The 17164-nt window shown below is 44.4% G+C and overlaps 1 protein-coding gene and 1 long non-coding RNA gene across 7 annotated transcripts in view; one reads left to right on the top strand and one right to left on the bottom strand.

The window, feature by feature from the left end:
• REV3L (REV3 like, DNA directed polymerase zeta catalytic subunit) overlaps positions 1 to 8534 on the bottom strand; it is a 102603-nt gene extending 94069 nt beyond the window's left edge. For all 6 annotated transcript variants that reach the window (XR_014944846.1, XM_015858598.3, XM_015858599.3 and 3 more), the window contains exon 1: positions 8120 to 8534. Coding sequence is in view for 5 of the 6 variants with exons in the window: in XM_015858598.3 (XP_015714084.2) it covers positions 8120 to 8258 (139 nt within the window). In the remaining variant the exon portion in view is untranslated. The remainder of the gene's footprint in view (positions 1 to 8119) is intronic.
• Positions 8535 to 8859: 325 nt separating this feature from the next.
• Positions 8860 to 14500, top strand: LOC107311779 (uncharacterized). The gene is made up of 2 exons (XR_014944848.1): positions 8860 to 8938; positions 14381 to 14500. It is a non-coding gene; the product is annotated as an uncharacterized LOC107311779 (long non-coding RNA).
• Positions 14501 to 17164: the final 2664 nt, after the last annotated feature.

The following is a 17164-nucleotide window of genomic DNA, read 5'->3' as shown; positions in this document are numbered from 1 at the left end:
GAGGGGACTGGGGATGAGATGAGAATGACTAAGCCTGACTCTTCTCAGTGCTTGGCGAACAGACAGGCAAAGGACACAAACTGACACATGGGGCTGACAAACTCCACTCAAACTTGAAAGAGTAGCATTCTTCTCTGATTTTTTTATTTTGTAATTGTGAGGACAGTAAAACATTGGAACTCATTAGTCAGATAGGCTACAGAGTTTCCATGGCTGGAGGTGTTCTAGGTGATCCTGGCTGGACTAACCCAATGATCTCTAGAGGTCCTCTCCAACCTCAGCAATTCTGCAACTCTACGAACATTAACCTGAGGGCAAAAACCATGCTTGTAGGAAACAGCCCAGTTCTGGAGCGTTAGCTGTTTGTTTGACTGCTGCTGTTTAGATCTACCAGCAAAGATGGTTAAGGCATAGTTCTACAGAACTAATTGGAACAGCTCAAATATTAAAATACATTTCTGAAAATATTGTCAGTGTATCTCAAGATAAGAAAGAGCTTCTCTCATTCAATTGCCTGCAGGTAATAAAATAGGTTCCACTGCTTATAAATAAGAACGCCACAAAAGCGTTTGCTTAATGGTGACTGGATACAAAACACAACATACAAGAACATGAAGTTCCCTCTGCTGTGACATCTTCGCTAGGTTAAATAGGTAACTTTTTTAAAAGGAAACATAGAATCTGCTATACTGAGAGCTCCACCAAATAATCTCATCTAGGTAATAAATATAATAGGGGAGGCAGCAATAAAAATTTGTTCATTACTAATCTGAAGGCAGTACCTACAAAAATGAGGGCTGAATCAGGTTCCAATTCCCAGCACTTAATAGGATCTGTACTATACAGAAAAGCACCTAGGTAGGTTCAAACACAAAACGAACGACTCATTATACATCTCATTATACAAAACTCAGAAAACTTGTATTGTAAGCCTCCCCTGAGGAGCAATGCCAAGTATTATGGATTAGGTGCAACATTACACAGCCCTTTCAATATTCGCACCAAGTACTGCATGTTGATATTGCACCTAAAACAGGACATACAACCCTGCTGTAGTAAACGCTCGTTTAGTCAGCAAACAGTATAGAGGTGCAATCTGAATGTAAATCAGCAGGAATTCCTCATTCTCTCTCTGTAATTTGGGGGAAATAACTTGTCACTATGGGACAAACTCAAATCCGGCAATGGTGTATGCAGCTCACACTCCTCCCAAATCTCATTTGGTGTTCACAAACACCACCAAAACTTTCCAATAATTTGTACACTATGCAGTAGCATAACCAACTTAAAAACAGTTACCTGGTGCCCCTTCCACACTCTCCAGACACAAACGTGTCTACCTGGACACGTGATCAAACTGTACAGAGCAGTCTCAGTAAGCACAGGATGACTGAGGTGGAAGGGGTCCATTTAGTCCCAGATGAACTCAGAAACACACGGTCAACAACATGGGCTGCCTACGTGCATAAGTAGTGAAAGAAGTTACATGAAATGGCCGTCTGCACACTAATCACAGGACAGAGAAAGGCCGGAGCATACAGACATCAAATGGTTCTCTAATAAGTCACATGAGCCACCCCAGCCTGTGTGAGGTTCTATTTAAACACCCTGCCAAAAACGCTCTCAAACTTCTAATGTACCTTGTAATTGCTCAGCAATAAAGCAGCTCTTGAAAGAAAAGCAGCTTAACAAACATGCAAAAACGAAGCCTATGAAAGCACTGGTGTTTTAGGCAGTATCTAGCACAAACTACTTGGTTATCTGTTTAGATTCTTAGATATTCTTAGATACACTATTTTAATGTGGAGGTATGGTACTCATGACATGGCAGAGAAGAAAAAGCAAGTCCATCGACTGCCAAGTCAGCATCCAGCGGTGACAGCTGAGGGGGAGGAGATGCTGGCTTTTCAGAAGCTGGCTTTGTAGCAGCTGGAGATATATAATGTGTAATTAAAAAAACAAAACAAAAAACAACACACCAAACTCTCCCCAAAAACCAAAATCACACAGAAGCTGGCTGCTAACTGGCCTGAGACGTTGATCAGCAGATCTCCTGTAACATGAGACTGAATCTCCAGTGATGCTGTCCAGTCACTGTGAAAGATTTCAGCTGCTTCATCTGTGAGGACCAACTTTCAGCACAAGCATTTCTGCTGCCTCTCCAAGCGGTGGGTTTTGCTGTCATCATCCTCCTCAGAGGCACACTGAGGTCAATCAAGGGTAAAGGACAAAAGCAGGGTAATGACAGCAATTAAAAGTACAGGGTATTAAATTATCAATAGTGGAAGCCTGAAACTGGAGACGGAATAAACGGATGGCACGGTGTTACCACACCTGTCTTCCTCTTCCACAAATGTATCTTGTCTACTCAGACTACAAAAATTACTGAGCAGGAGCTGCTTCTCACTGAGTGTTTCCATATTGCCTAATCCTGCCAAGCTCAGTTGTCACATCCACATGCTATTCAGGTAAAAATAAGAGAGACAACAAATACCAGCATGGTGTGTTATTTTGAGGAGCTTCGTTTCACACACTGAAACAGAAGATACTTCCACAAGGACCCAAACAGTACCCGTAAGAGGTATGTAACACAACTGGAAGTTGTACCTAAGGTAGATAAGCTCTCAGTCTGCTGAGCATAAAAATGAATTCCAAGTCACACATCAGAGCCCATATTGATGCAGCTACTTTGTGAAACACTTTGGACTCTATTGTTGGAGGGGCTCTAGGCACACAGTGCCAGTTACGCATATGTTTTTAAACATATTCAATGCCTTAACCAACAGAAGCAAACAGAACAATGGTTACGAAACCAATGTCTGGATTCTAGTTAGAATATCAACTTTGTCACAGTATTTTAAGGTTTATTTAAGAAACAATTAAAGCCAGACACATACACACAGGTACTTAATTTGCTACTTAATGAGTTTCATACCAGCAGAGCAGAATCTCACAGTTTACTCAGGCAGTCCCTCATTGCTCAAACACCTCAGCAGGCAGCCCACACAAAGCAGGGAACAAATGCCTCAAAAAGTAGATTATTCTTTAAAACAAAATAACACAAAGCAAAACCAAAACAAAAGCACACAAGAATCACATCCTTTAAAGGAAATGATTAGGTAAGTCACACAGAATCACAGAATGACCCGGGTTGGAAGGGACCTCAAGGATCATGTAGTTCCAACCCCCCTGCCTGGCAGGGCCACCAAACATACACATTTACTAGATCAGGTTGCCCAGGGCCCCGTCCAACCTGGTCTTGAACATCTCCAAGGACGGGGCATCCACAACCTCCCTGGGCAGCCTGTTCCAGGTCCTGACCACTCTCCTAGTGAAGAACTTCCCCCTAACATCCAACCTAAATCTTCCCTCTTTTAACTTAAAACCATTTCCCGTGTCCTGCTATTGTCAGCCCTTTCGAAGAGTTTACTCCCCTCCTGGGAGGTAACTAATGACCTCCCATCACATCACCGACAAAACTCAAACACAGAAAGCAATCTCAGCATAAATCAGACTCCTCCATTTCCATTCCAGCACTGTTCACATCTTACAGCAACTATAAACTTCTGGAGAAAAGTGTAACAAATCAGCACGAGGCTATTTTTCAAATGGCTCTTCAGCGGAGTGAGAAACCTGCCACTGCAAGATGCAGAAATAGGAGCTGAAAACCTTCCAGGCCATGGTGAAATCCACAGCAACCCCCATCGAGAGTTGTATGTTAGAGGGAGATGATGAAGAGGTAAGTTGCGGCCACAGCAGCCATGTCTTGTTTTGCATCCTTATATCCTCACAATGAAGGGCCTGGAAGTCTTCGTCGTGACAAGTGCCCGCTTCTGGAAAATGGAAAGCAGCAGCATCTGATCCTGGGCTGTAAACACTGGGATCGTGAGCAGAGGAGGCTACGGGGAAAGACTGTTGCTGGACAAAGTGTCTGGAATGGTGGTGAGAATGAAGGGAGGAAAAATGGTTAATCACAAGCTGGGAGCAAAAAGCAGCAAGTTCCTGTGATGAGCTCATTCCTTCTCAAGTGAGCAGCAAGGGAGGAGAGAAAGACACTGGGATGGGATCAGATATACGGCCTTGCCAGGTCAGAGAAGGGGGAAAGGGGAGGGAAAAGCAGAGGAAGATAAGCAGGCCCCCTCACTGAGTCATACCAGAGCTACTGCCTCTGGAAGGGAGCCAGATCTCAGCTGGAGAGTTTGCCTCCGCTTTTTTCCCCTCTCAGAAAGACGAGGAAAAGCAAAGCCACCAAACTCAGCCGCCCACCTGAAAAGCTGTACTCGGGTGACTTTTTGTGCTGCCCTGAAGAAAGATTCATTTGTGAACCAGTGATTTCATAATATTAAATACAGAAAACTTCAAAAAGAGACAAATATCTGCAGTTGAGGATGGCAGACATATTATTCCTCAAACCACACATTGTTTTTCCTTAGGCAAATTTCTAACCTGCCTTCTCCTAAGCCTCTTTCATCAATTAAAAGCCTACAACCCTTGCAAGTAATTTCAAAATATATACCTATTTCTGTAAAATTGATCAGGCATGTCAGCATCAAATCACCCCCAATTCCGAATCTGGGCTTTTAAATAATCTGGCTACACATTTTACAATACCCATTATTACATATCAAGAGGTATCTTGCATGCGGTTTAAGAGCATCCTCAGCTACTTGTACACAGGGTTGTTAAGCAAATCCATTAATTTAGCAACTGCAGCTCATTTATTAACATCTCACATAACACGACACGTACTCTTACCCTGATTTCCTTATGGATGGATTTACAGTTTGGTTCTGTCTTCCAGCAGTTAAACAACACCTGCCAGCAACGCCCAACTGAGCACTCACATGCTCCTATTAAGGCAGCCAGAGAAACCTTGAGGAAAAACTCCAAGACCTTGAAAAGGCCAAGAAATAAATCACAGCCTTGATACCACAATTTAGTAACAAGAACGAAAATTCGGGAATCACCAGTTAGAGATGATAACATGCATAAACAGGAAATTCAATTTGCTGTATACTTCCAATTGTTACAAGCAGGCCTTGCTATTTCTCAGAGGTTTTTCTTTAATATAAATAGCAGTAACAAAAATCACTAGCAGAAATGCCACCTGAGAAGATAAGTGACATTTGATTTCCTAGCTGAGCATTACCCGGTGAATTAAAGCCCACTGGTTTTAAATATAACTGGCTGTACCGTGAGAGTCCTTTCAAGATGCAAAGACAACTCCATCAAATGGTACCTATGATCCAATCCAACAAAGCACAGATTTAATCCTGCCTTCTTTGTACCCACACCATGGCAGTGCCGCAGCATTTCTGAAATCTTACTTCTGTCCAATTCATTATATTAACAGACTGCTTCGTTATATTAACAGTCTGCTGCAAGAACCACACGCTAAGATGGAGTGGAATGGCTTAACCAGCTGAGTTCAAGCAGCATTCCTCACAGTGTTTCATTTCACTATCTGCTACTGTAGTCAGATTTTTCCTCTTCATACGTCATGAGAAAACAGAAAATAGCAGATGGATTCCCAGGCTTAAAGACAATTTGGATTCCTTGCCTTTCTAGCTCTTACTAAGCAAAAACGTAGGATACCAAAAGATGATGTGCATGGGTTTTCTAGAATAGAATGCAATTCTGTCTTCAGAAGACCTACAGACATTGGCAGGCATTACAGCAAGGACAGCCCACTACAAGAGTTCATCCCTGCATTACTTTTAAACAGAAGCCTCACTTTACCTCCCTCAACCACCATTACCACAAATCACTTCGATTTCATTGATTGTTCTGGCAAAGCATCCCAAAATGATTCTTAAACACAGGATTACAAAAATGAAGAAGAAGGAAAAAAAGCCATAAAAGATAAGAACACTGGTAAACTTCTCATTCATACATCTCCGAGAACACAGAAGAATGGGTAGAAAGAGCAAGTAACTCTCAGAACCAATGTCCACGCCTGGCACTGGAAATGGTGCTGCCAGACATTAACTTTGTGTACTAAACATCTGCACTAAACATCTGCACGCACCAATCCATCTCCACACACCCAGTAATCACAGAATTGTAGGGGTTGGAAGGGACCTCTAGAGATCATCGAGTCCAACCCCCCTGCCAAAGCAGGCTCCCTACACCATGTCACACAGGTAGGCATCCAGGCAGGTCTTGAATATCTCCAGAGAAGGAGACTCCACCACCTCCCTGGGCAGCCTGTTCCAGTGCTCCGTCACCCTCACTGTAAAGAAGTTCTTCCACACATTCGTGCGGAACTTCCTATGCTGTGTTGATTTGTAGTTGATCCTACAAGTAAGTAGGATTTGGAGCCTGGTTTGAGCATGACACCCAGTCGTCTGGGCAGCACGGCCACATGGTTTGAAGCACACCAAGGTTTGTGCAGAGCTCATTGTGCTGGAGGTGTGGCAGCCTACACAGGTTCACTACTATGTGGCTGCGATGGTTCACTACTATGCCGGCAGCGCAGCAGCTGAACACATGTCCTGCAGGCAAGGTGTGTGCATTAAGCCTGATGAGGAGGGCTTTTCCTAGCCAGACCAACTGAAGTAAAGACAAGAATCACACTGCCTGTAAATCAAACAATAACGCACATAACAAGACCCTGTGTGGCATAATGGAAGTCGGTTTTACTGTTGTTTTAATCCCAAAGAAAGTGTTAATACAGGTGTCAGTGATTATAGATTGATTCCTTTTTTGATGCTCAAATAAAGCGTTGCCCTCTCTCTGAAGCCAGGTACGTGGCTTGTGACAATGACGGGCTTACTACAACACCTCTGCAGACAGGATGATGTTTGGGAAAAGAAGAAAAAAAAAAGACTGAGATGCAGCTCTTGAAGCTTATTAACAAACATTACAAATAGAGAAAAGGAAAAAAAAAAGCCATTAAAAAGTTGAACAAGGAACTAAGCAGATGACAGCCAAGTCACGCTTCCTCCGCACAGCAGAGCAAAACGTGTTTTCTAACCAACACGAATTAGAAACACTTCTATTATGCAAAGTAACATTAAAGTTGATGGTTTGGGAAGCTGAGGATTTCCTGCTGCACTCCTAAGAGCCAGACACCTCCAGTGCCTGGCAGTTTACTTTAGGATGCCACATTCATGATATGGCACAGCCCAAACATTTGCTGTCAAGAAAATGAGCCTTAATGCGTTAACCGCACGCACGCACACACCGCCTGCTACCTGCCAGACAACCTCGGGCTCTGCATTCTTTAATAATGAAATAGCTCCTCGTGCCATTACATAAATATTATTACATAATATCTCCTTTGTATGCAAAATTAGAGCTACAATGGGAGAGGTCCCACTATTCCAGGGCTGTGGCTGTTAATCCCACTCATCCACTCGGTGATTTGGAGCTGCGGATGCTCCAGATCACAGCGGCTTTTGTAGCACATATTCCTCTGCGCCTGATCTGAGAGCAGGTAAAACAAAATAACCGTACAACACTATGCTTTCCTGTAGAATGGAACGAAAGAAACACACCGTTTCCGTGCCGTTTTATCACGCCTTTTTTTTTTTTTTTTTTTTTTTTGTCTCGCCTCACATCTGATGTATGGAAATAAAGCGTTGTTACCAATGTGTCAATAAAATACGGAGAAATACCTAAATTCCCAAGGTCAGCATTACACAACGCGAGCATAAAGGGAACGCGGCACGTCCAAGCCCCGATGGAGGCCAGCCTTCTCTTTAAACTTCGATCCACGCACGGCGCGCCCGGAATCGATACCGAATCCCGCTCCCCGACGCCGCGGCCGTGAGGGCGCTCACGGTCAGAGCCGCCCGTGCTGCGGGGACCCCACGCCGAGCCGTGGGGGACGTGCCGTGAGGGCGCCCCCGGGGCCGACCCGCGGCCGTGCCCCGCAGTGCAGCACGGGGCCAACGCCGCTCCCTGGGGCCGTCCCCGCGGGGCTGGGGGGGGGGATGGAAAGTGCGGCGGCCCCGCAGCGCGCACGGCTCCGCCGCTCGGGCAGCCCCGGCCGGGCCGCGTCGCGCACAAAGCCCCGCGGGCCGCGCACCTGCGGCCGGGCTCGGGCAGGTGGGGAGGGGGCCGCGCCTCCCCCCCCAGCCACAAAGCGCGGCCCAGCCGCCGAAGGGTCCCTTACCTGCGGGGGTGGCACCGAACACTCTGACGACGGGCACCCGCCGGGTCGGGGCCTCTCGGAAGTGCGACTGGCAGGGGTCCAGACCGGGCAGCGGGCTGCCCATGTAGTAGTCGGCGGTCACGATCCTCACTGAGAACATGGTGTTGGCCGCCGCCGCCGAGGCGCGCACTGAGCGAGGCGCGGAGCCCCCCCCCCGCCGCAGCGAGGGAGCGAGCGCAGCCCCCTGCCCGCCCGCCCCACACAGGCGCGCGCCGTGTCCCTGTGTCCGCCTCTCTCTCTCTCTCCCTCCCTCCTTCCCTCCTGCTCCCCCGTCTCCTCCCGCTGCTGCGCCGGGCGCGTGCGCGGGCCGCGCGCTCCCGCTCGGGGTCGCCCCCCCCCAACGTCGGGCTCTAGAGCCCCGCCGGCCGCCGGCGCCTCAGGGGCAGCGCGGGCTGCTCCCCCCGCAGCAGCGCGTACACCTCGGCGGCGGCGCCCCGGCTCCGGGCTGCAGCTGTTGTTGCCATGATGATGATGTCACGGGCGCAACCACTCGGGGAGCGGCGGGGGGAGGACGCGGGGCTCACGCACACTCATCCCGCCCCGGGAACGAGGGGAGGAGGAGGGAGGGGGGGGTGAGGAAAATGTCCGCCCGCCGCTCTGCCCCCCGGCCGCTCCCTCCGGAAGGGGGGTCGGGCTCGGCGCTCTGCCGGCCGGGCTCGGGGCGAGGCTGGCGGAAGCCCGAGCCGCCGGTGGGGCGGACCGGGGAGCGCCGATGCGCCGCCATTGGGTTAAGGCGGGCCGGCCGCCATTTTGGATGCCGAGTCGCCTCGCTGCGGGAAGGTGAGTCGGCACGCGGCGGGGATGAACGGCACCGAGAGACAAAGTAAAAGCACGGCGGGCGGCACTAAGGGCAGCCGCCACCTCCCGCACCGCCGCCCGCGGGGCCGCACCGCAGCGCCCGGGCCTCGCTCCCACCCGGCAGCGCGCCCCCTACGGCGGGCGGCCGACAGCGCACAGGGCGGCGGTTGGAGCGCGGCGGGGCGGGGCCGGGCGCGCTGCGGCGGAGCGGCGGGGCCGGGCACGGGGCTGGGCCGGGATCCGCTGGAGACCCGCCCCGCTCCTCCCAAGTGCCGCTGTGCGCCGTGCCCCGCGCACACAGGGAATGGGGGGGGTCGGGCTGTGCCCGGGAGTCGCAGCCTTCGAGTTTTGCTCGCTGAGGAAGCGCTTTGCTGCTTGAATCCCAACAGGAGTGGGGAAGTGCCCAGCGTTAAACTATAGGGAAAAAATAGAGTTGTGGAAGCTGGGTGCGTCTCAGCCTCTGTGTGTGATCTGAGTGAGACTCGTGGGGGTTTATGGCTCTTGATTCGGTCCCCGGGCCTCAAGGAGAGCTCACTCAATAATTTTCGGCGCATTAGGGTGGGTTTTGATTTAAAATGGTAACCAGCGCCTCCAGCCGTGTCCCCTCTTGTTGTGTCTTTGTCTCAGAGCTGAGGCTTTGGGGAAAAATACACCAGAAGAGTTGGTTGTGTATAAGAACTGCCTTTAAAAAGGCAGAATATCGGCACCCAGAATGACGTTGTAATGTGTGGGTGCAGGGCTGGATGGCGGGAGACAAATGTACAAATCTGTAAAATATGACAGAAGTCCAATATGTGGAACATCTGTTTCGCATTTTCCTTACATATGTTTTGGTTTTAGACTTAAACAAAAGACAGGCCAGGCAGTTGCTACCCTTGGTTTTTTTTCGCTGTAATGAGCAGGAAGCTCGCCTGTCTGCTCCAAGGGGAGCTGCTGTCCTGCTCTCCCTTTGTACGCTGTTTGTTTCCACTGGCCCGCCCCTCTTTTCTGTCTCAAACTTGCTTTCATGTAAACGCGAGTAAAAAACGTCAAATCGCCTCATCTTCAAGAAGTCTCGCATCACAGAAGCGAGGGGTTGCAGTAGGGTTCAAACCCAAACTGCTATGTTGAAAATACGGTTTTTTGGAGGCTGTTTTGTTTTTGTCAGGCTGATATTTGGAAAGCCTTTGGAAATTGAAGAATACGCTTTTTAGAAGCGCCCGATTTTCATGAAGGCTAATAAATCACTAGGAGGTCACTGGTGGAGCGTGCTGCTAAGCAGTATTCCCAGCACTCGCTGTTTGAATGCGTTTGGTACTGCTGCTTAATTACTGCATTTCCCTGATTTTCCATAGAACTTCAGTATGAGCACCACTCCATTCCATGCTCTTGTCTTCCTGCCTACACGACTGTTTGAATTCCTGAGCGTTACATCTTCCCACCGCTCTTACTTCACTGACTGCTTAATGGCTTTCAACACTGACAGATGTGCTGTGTTACCCCTTAAGATACTACAACGGCAGCAGTCCACATCTGTGAGATACTGATCCACTGCTGTATCCTGTTGGTATATACCCAGGCAACAGAACATAGCGTGTATCTGCACCTCAGCTGGGCTGGTACATAACCCAAGGCATTTAAGCTGCTGGATGCTCTGACTTCTAAACAAGTGTTGTGCTTGAAGTGCAGGCACAAGTTCACATCTGCCAGCTCTGCTGAATAAGAAGCGGTTGCCCACAATAGCATAGCGTAGATAGCAGGAATCACCTACTTTTTAGAAGCGTGAGCCAGGAGTCACTAAAGCACATCATTCACTCTTCTATTACAGCTGGACGTTTTTTGTTTGTTAAATCAGAGAGGGCTGTGTTTTGAATTAAGAAGAACTGTTGTAAAAGGAAGATGACGGGACTGAGACAAAAAAACACTGATACCTAAACTGGAGCCAGCTTCCTGTCCATATGAGCTTTCCAATCCTGAAAACGTTGTAAGGTACCTTAAGAAGAAACCAAGGGACTTTCCTTTTTGATACAGATAGCGTGATCCAAGCGCTACTCTTAGTCATTAAGACATCTCCTTGGTACTTCCTCTGAGATACACTCTTTCAGTTTCCCTTCATTTCATAGAGCACACTTCTGCTTTCATAGTCTCCTTGCAGTCACACCAGGATGAGGTGTTGTCAGAAAAGGTTTGAGCCAGCACTGTCAGGAGGGGTCCCCTGCCTTCCTCCTCCTGGGAGTGGAGTCACTGCATAATACACTCAATCTAGATGCTGATCCAGGTAAAAGTGATTCGGCTAAAAATGCTGGCTTGGTTTTAACCTAGATCAGGTCCATCATCTGCCTCATTATGAATGTAGAATTGCCTGTGCTTGCACAGTGCAGGAAACAGAGCAGGGGCTGAGTCCGAGTAACAGGGAGCAAAAAGAAGGCTTCTTCCTGCAGTGTTGGCTTATGGTGGCATAAGTTGATCACTTGTTTAAAGCACTGAGGCCTGAGGAGCATTTGATAGCATTGTCATTTTAACCCTTATAGTAGACAGCAGAAACAAAGTCTGGTTCTAGATTTTCCTACATTTTAGCTTGTGTGTCAGGGTTTGTCCTTAGCACTTACCTTATTTGTTGTTTGTGCATGTGTGTGCACATCTATTACATGTATTTTCTGATGGAGTTTATCCTTTACTATGTGAGAACACTGACATCCCAGGATGTCAGTAATTACAAAAGGAAGCATCATGGTTGCAGAGCACTGCCACCCATTTTCCCTGCTATCTTCAAACTCTGTGTGTACTCTGCAAGGTTTTATTCAGCTTCCTGTTCTAAAGCAAGCACCCCCTTTCTCTGCTCCTCCAGTTGCTAAGCAGCAGCTTTTCTCCCCATTAGCCAGACATGTATTTGCATGAAAATAATCAAGCTTGCATATATAACTGCTTCTAATCATGCAGTTAAACAGCTGTACAGTGGAAAGAAAAAAAAAAAGAGTAATATTAGCTTTTTTAGATTATTTTCTTTAAAGTTAGAAAATCCATGTAGAGTAAAATCAGTGCAGTCACGCTTTTCTTAACAAAAGGTGCTTCATTCTTTTCTTTCTCTTACCCCTTACCATATACCTACCTAGAAAAACTGTTCCAAAACGTTATTTGCAGTTCCCCAAGAACATATAAATGCAGTTGTGAGCAGACAGAACTAACTAGGTCAGGAAAATGCCATCTTTTGCAAATGTCTGTAATAGCAAAACCCAGAAGAACTTGGTGACAAAAGATCAGACTAGAATATGGAAGGAAACGTTTTGTACAGTACATTCTAACTTCATAATTGACTTGTGTATCCATGCTTGAGTTCCTGTTGATTTTCAGGGCATTCAATATTTCTAAGGGCTGTTTTTGTTGGCATGGTCATCATAGGCAAGCACATAGGAAAATTCTGTATATACTGACAAACATTTCTCATGCTCCCAGTAGCTAGACCTACTCATGCTATAATTCAAGGCAGTGTTGCACATACCCACTGTACTACATACTTCTGGAAAGTCAAGTGCTGTGTGACTGTCAGCAGATAAAAATATAAGCATGGGGTATGAAAAGCAAGGAGCTGAGCAACTCCCAGGCTACCAGACTGGCTTAAAGCACCACCAATTGCAGAATTCATTTATAGAGGGTAACTGTGCTTTGGAAATTGTGCTTAAGATTCTAATTCATGAGAATTCTTAACAAAAAAAAAATAACACTTAGCAAATAGATACAGGCTAGGCAATTGGCTCTGAAGTTTAATGCAGTTGGGTTCTGTCAGAACCAGAGCAATAACACAATTAATGATCTTACACCAATGTTTGGCCACTAGAAAACTGATGAGAAAACTGGCCTCGCCTCAAGTGTGAAAATGCTTGAAGTATTAACACGGTCTTTTTGCAATGACTCTTAATAAACCTGTCAGAGCAAGAATGGTGCCACACAATTGGAAGACAAATGCATTTGAAGGGGAACCCAAGAAAGTGTTGTGGGCAACTGTTGCAATATGTGGGGCCTAGGAAAAAAAAATAATTTTATATATATATATATATAAATAATTTAAAAAAAAACATGAAAGAAAAATCTTTGCTGCATTAAAGGTATATTTGTTGGGGGAGTTGTTTGGGGTTTTATTCATTTATTTTTGCTTTTAATTTATTTTACTGACAGAGGAATTGAATTAGGTTTAATTTGCACTCTGATAAAAAGATTCAGTATTTTGCCATATGAGAAATTCAGTTGGGTGCATAAAGAATTTCTAATGGGAAAAGAGGGCTATAAAACTAGATGTTGCCTACAAGCAGACTCTACCATTTAACGTCTTTAGGAGCGTTTTATTTAGCACATAAATAAAAGTTGCTGATAACCTTAATTTTGGAAAACAGATGTACATAGGAAGAATTGTCTGGCTTGCATTTGAATAGAGGCATCATAATGTCTTGTGCATGAAGTGCAGGGTTTTGAACTTGAAAATAGCTAAGAACTTTCTGCTCTGAACTAGAAACTCCTTAATCAGAAATGGCAGAAGAAAAGCTCTGGGGATCAGGCCCAAAATGCATGAGGTTATTTTTGTGAAGGCAAGTGATACACCAGTATGATTGTACAAGACACTGGTCCTATCTTATTTGGACTATTTTTTAAGTCATCAAGAGGGTTGAATTTAAACTAGCCCAGGTGCAGAGTAGGGTTATAAATATGATCATGGGTAGGAGAAGCCTGTTATCAAGAAGATAAGAATCGCTTGGCTCCATCTAGAAAAGCAAACAATGAAAGAGAACATAAGGGAAGTTTGTAAGCATATCACTAACTTTGGCATAAGCAGGAAGGAAATATATTTAAGCAAAAGAACAGTACTGATGTAGAATGATTAGCTACAAACCGGTCATAATAAATTTAAGCTGGAGATTAAGTGGTTGTGAGAGACTTCTAACCAATGGAGGAGTGAATTTCTTCTCTTTATGGAAGCAGGAGCGCAGAGCATTGTAGCAAGTTTTATGATGGAAGTTGATGAGATTACCAAAGAAGGTTCTGTGATGTTCTTTGCTGTTTATCACATGACTGCATCTGATGATCAGTATTTTAGAAGAATTGCACGTAGCGTAGCTCACTGAACATTTCAATTATAGGTTCCTCTAATTGATACAGATGGTTTAGCCATTGGGATAAAGAGTTTTCATCGTCATTGCACAAAACACACTCTGTGCCACATTTTCACATCAAAAAAGCCTTATCTGTACAAAATGCATTGCAGCAGGTTATACTGTCACCTTCTTTATGTGTGCAAGTTGTATATACAAATTCTTATAATGTTTATATGAAAATACAAAACTACTTTTAAAGCATTTTATTTCCTGGGTTGTATTTGTATTTAGCAATTTGCATTTCAAAAGTCTTAATTAAAATTATTTGACAGTATCTCTTTTTTCCCTCCAACATTTTCAGGTCTTGGTCTGATGTCAGAAGAACCTACCAGTGAATGTGCATACAGAGAACACAAGTACTTAAGAAAACGATACCATCTGAAATGTAAAAGTGAATAAAGATTTGCACGTATGTAACAAAGCAGAACTATACCTTTTCTTTGTATAAAAATTATTCATCAACAGTATGTACATATTACAAGAAAACTGACAGTAAATGCTTGATTTTGGATCCAGAGATAAGGCGATATTGATCTGCTCTCTGCTGATGGAATTCTGTCAAAAAGGGGTTGAGGTTTCCTCCTATGTTAAGAGAAGGGCATATTGTCAAAAATAAATATATATTTATATGGTTCTACAATGAATTTAGTGTAACACATTGTTAGAGGGCAGCTAACAGTGCAGTAACAAGTCAAGTTTAGCAGCTGGATGCATGACAAAAAGAAGTTTGTAGGTGAAATTTGATTAAGATGTACTCCTCAATTATCTAAGACTTAATTAGTTCTACTGGAGCTGTTATGTGAGCAGAGTTGCTGAAACAAAGTGATTAAAAAACTAGATGCCTGTAAGAGTTTTTAGTTTTACGGCCATACCCAACTATGTGTAATGGCAACTAACATTTAAACATTAATACCGGTTGTGTGAATGGTATGTTTGTCAGTGAGAGTCACTGGCAAATTGTGCGGTAAAAGGAAAACATGGTTGAGCATTTGAATAGCTTTTGTTGTAAGAATAAACTAATTACTTTTCTTTTTTACATCTGACATACGTTATCTTTTCTCAAGAGAAAGAATGTGCGACTTGATGGGGCTTACAAAAAAAATAAATATCATTTATATGTACACATCCATCACTCTACCAAACTCTGACATTTCTACTCCATACAATGGAGCTGAGGTAAATGGTTGTAAGAACTGTTTTTAAATTGGCAGACAATCTTTCATATTGTTCGTATCATTATATCATCCAGTTATAAGTAACCAAAACATTAAGCTGAAATTCTCCACTGAGAAAAACTTACCTGGTGCAAAGAGAGTTAACCCAAATGATTCAAATAAGTAATTTAGAGGATTCCATGACAGAACATTTCCAAGTAGCGTAACTGCAGAGTGTCCTATCAACCCCATATAATTTATGCAGGCAACTATATGTGCACATGTGGTTGTTACTTGAATTTTTATTGTTTCAAAATGTGATTCTATGAATGAATCACAAAAGTGGGGCTGGATGGTAAGAGGTGAAATCACCTGTTCTGCCATGAAGTCTGCCTTACAAGCAGCATTCCCCATTCATGCATTAAAGTGAAAGAAGCTTCTGTCTGGTATGTTGATCACAAACAGCCATCTGTTATCCAGGAAGAGATAGGAGAGTTGCCAGCAGACTAAACTCAGAGTGCTTTAAGAGTAAATTAAAGATGGCAGAGGCCTATTAAAAGCTTTCTGTGTCTCTGTCAGTATTGGTTTCTGTACTATATGAATGCTTACTTATGCCGCTGTTCCAGATACCAACTATTTCTTTCCACCCCCCACATTAAGTCAGTTACCTGTAGTTTAAAAACACAGTTTAAAATTTCCTGTATTGTCTCTCTTCCTTTTTATCACCTCATTCTTTTTTCTTCCTTTCAAAGAATTTTCCAGAACATGATGAATGTTAAGAAAAATATGATTCTGAACTTCTCATTTGCTTACCTTAAGCTACACTTGCTTACATTACAACATTTCCTTTTGAGTCTTTCCAGCCCCCAAAGAATTTCTGTTATTTTTATGTGAATTCCATCCAATTTGTTGAGATCTTTTTGGTAATATGCCTGGAACTCACTGGTGAATTCCAGGTGTAGTTACAAAGAACATGGATAAAGAATTTATGGTGTGTGTCTAGATAGAGCCATTTATGTTCTTTTTGGGTACCCATATGACCTCTGTATATAGGACAGAACGAATTGCCAGATGATATTAACATTCAGTTCGCCAAGAGGCTTGAGGTGCTTAGCTGGTTGTTCACAGAAAATATTCTATGGTCTGCCCTAAAGCTACATGGAGAGAACCCGTTACCTTCCAGCTCAAGGATACAGTGCTTCCAAGTATGCAAGTCAAATCTAAATCAGTCTTTTTATTGGCATTCTGTTACAAAATTTTTTGTAGTTTCTGCTTGCTTGTTATCCTTAGATTCTTTACATATATTATGCCCTAGGGTTATTTCCATCCCCTTGAATGTGTTCCAGAATATTTCCCTCAGTACTTTCCATAGCAGTAGCTTGTTTTTCTCCTGTACTTAACTTGATCTTGCTGTTTTCTGACTGTGTATTAGCCCCTGTAATTACTCTGATATACCTCCATGTCCTTGTATTTGTTCACATCATGGCCTCTCAAAGACTTAATGAAGATGTCAGAGAAAACAGGGCCTCATAACAGTTCCTTTGCCACCACACACATATATTGTTTCTTGTCCTTTTTTTACAGAAGTCTTATTTGCTGTCAGTTTCCAGATTTATCTTGAGCTCTACAGTATTCACTGTTTTCCTTAAACTTCAGAGTTTTTATGCATTCCTTACTTGCCTAATCATCTCTCATTCAGCATCATAATCCATTCAACGCATTCTGAGTGACTTGAGGTTTCACAAGAGTACCAGATGCTTTCCTGAAATTGGGATACATAATACCTAAAGACTTCCTTCAGACCCTGTATTTTGTTTTAGCTTTTGGGAAGAGTGTTATTTCTTTTGTAAGCTAGATACTGCTTGGGAGTCTGTTGGTCTCTATGGCTAACATTTTCAGACATGCTTGTCTTAAGTTCAGCCTAGCATAGC

Source organism: Coturnix japonica, chromosome 3, assembly GCF_054131305.1.
Source record: "Coturnix japonica strain WE chromosome 3, WE-NBRP24, whole genome shotgun sequence".
Taxonomy (NCBI): domain Eukaryota; kingdom Metazoa; phylum Chordata; class Aves; order Galliformes; family Phasianidae; genus Coturnix; species Coturnix japonica.
Note: the sequence above shows the minus strand (reverse complement) of the source record. Positions and strands in the feature narration are given on the sequence as shown.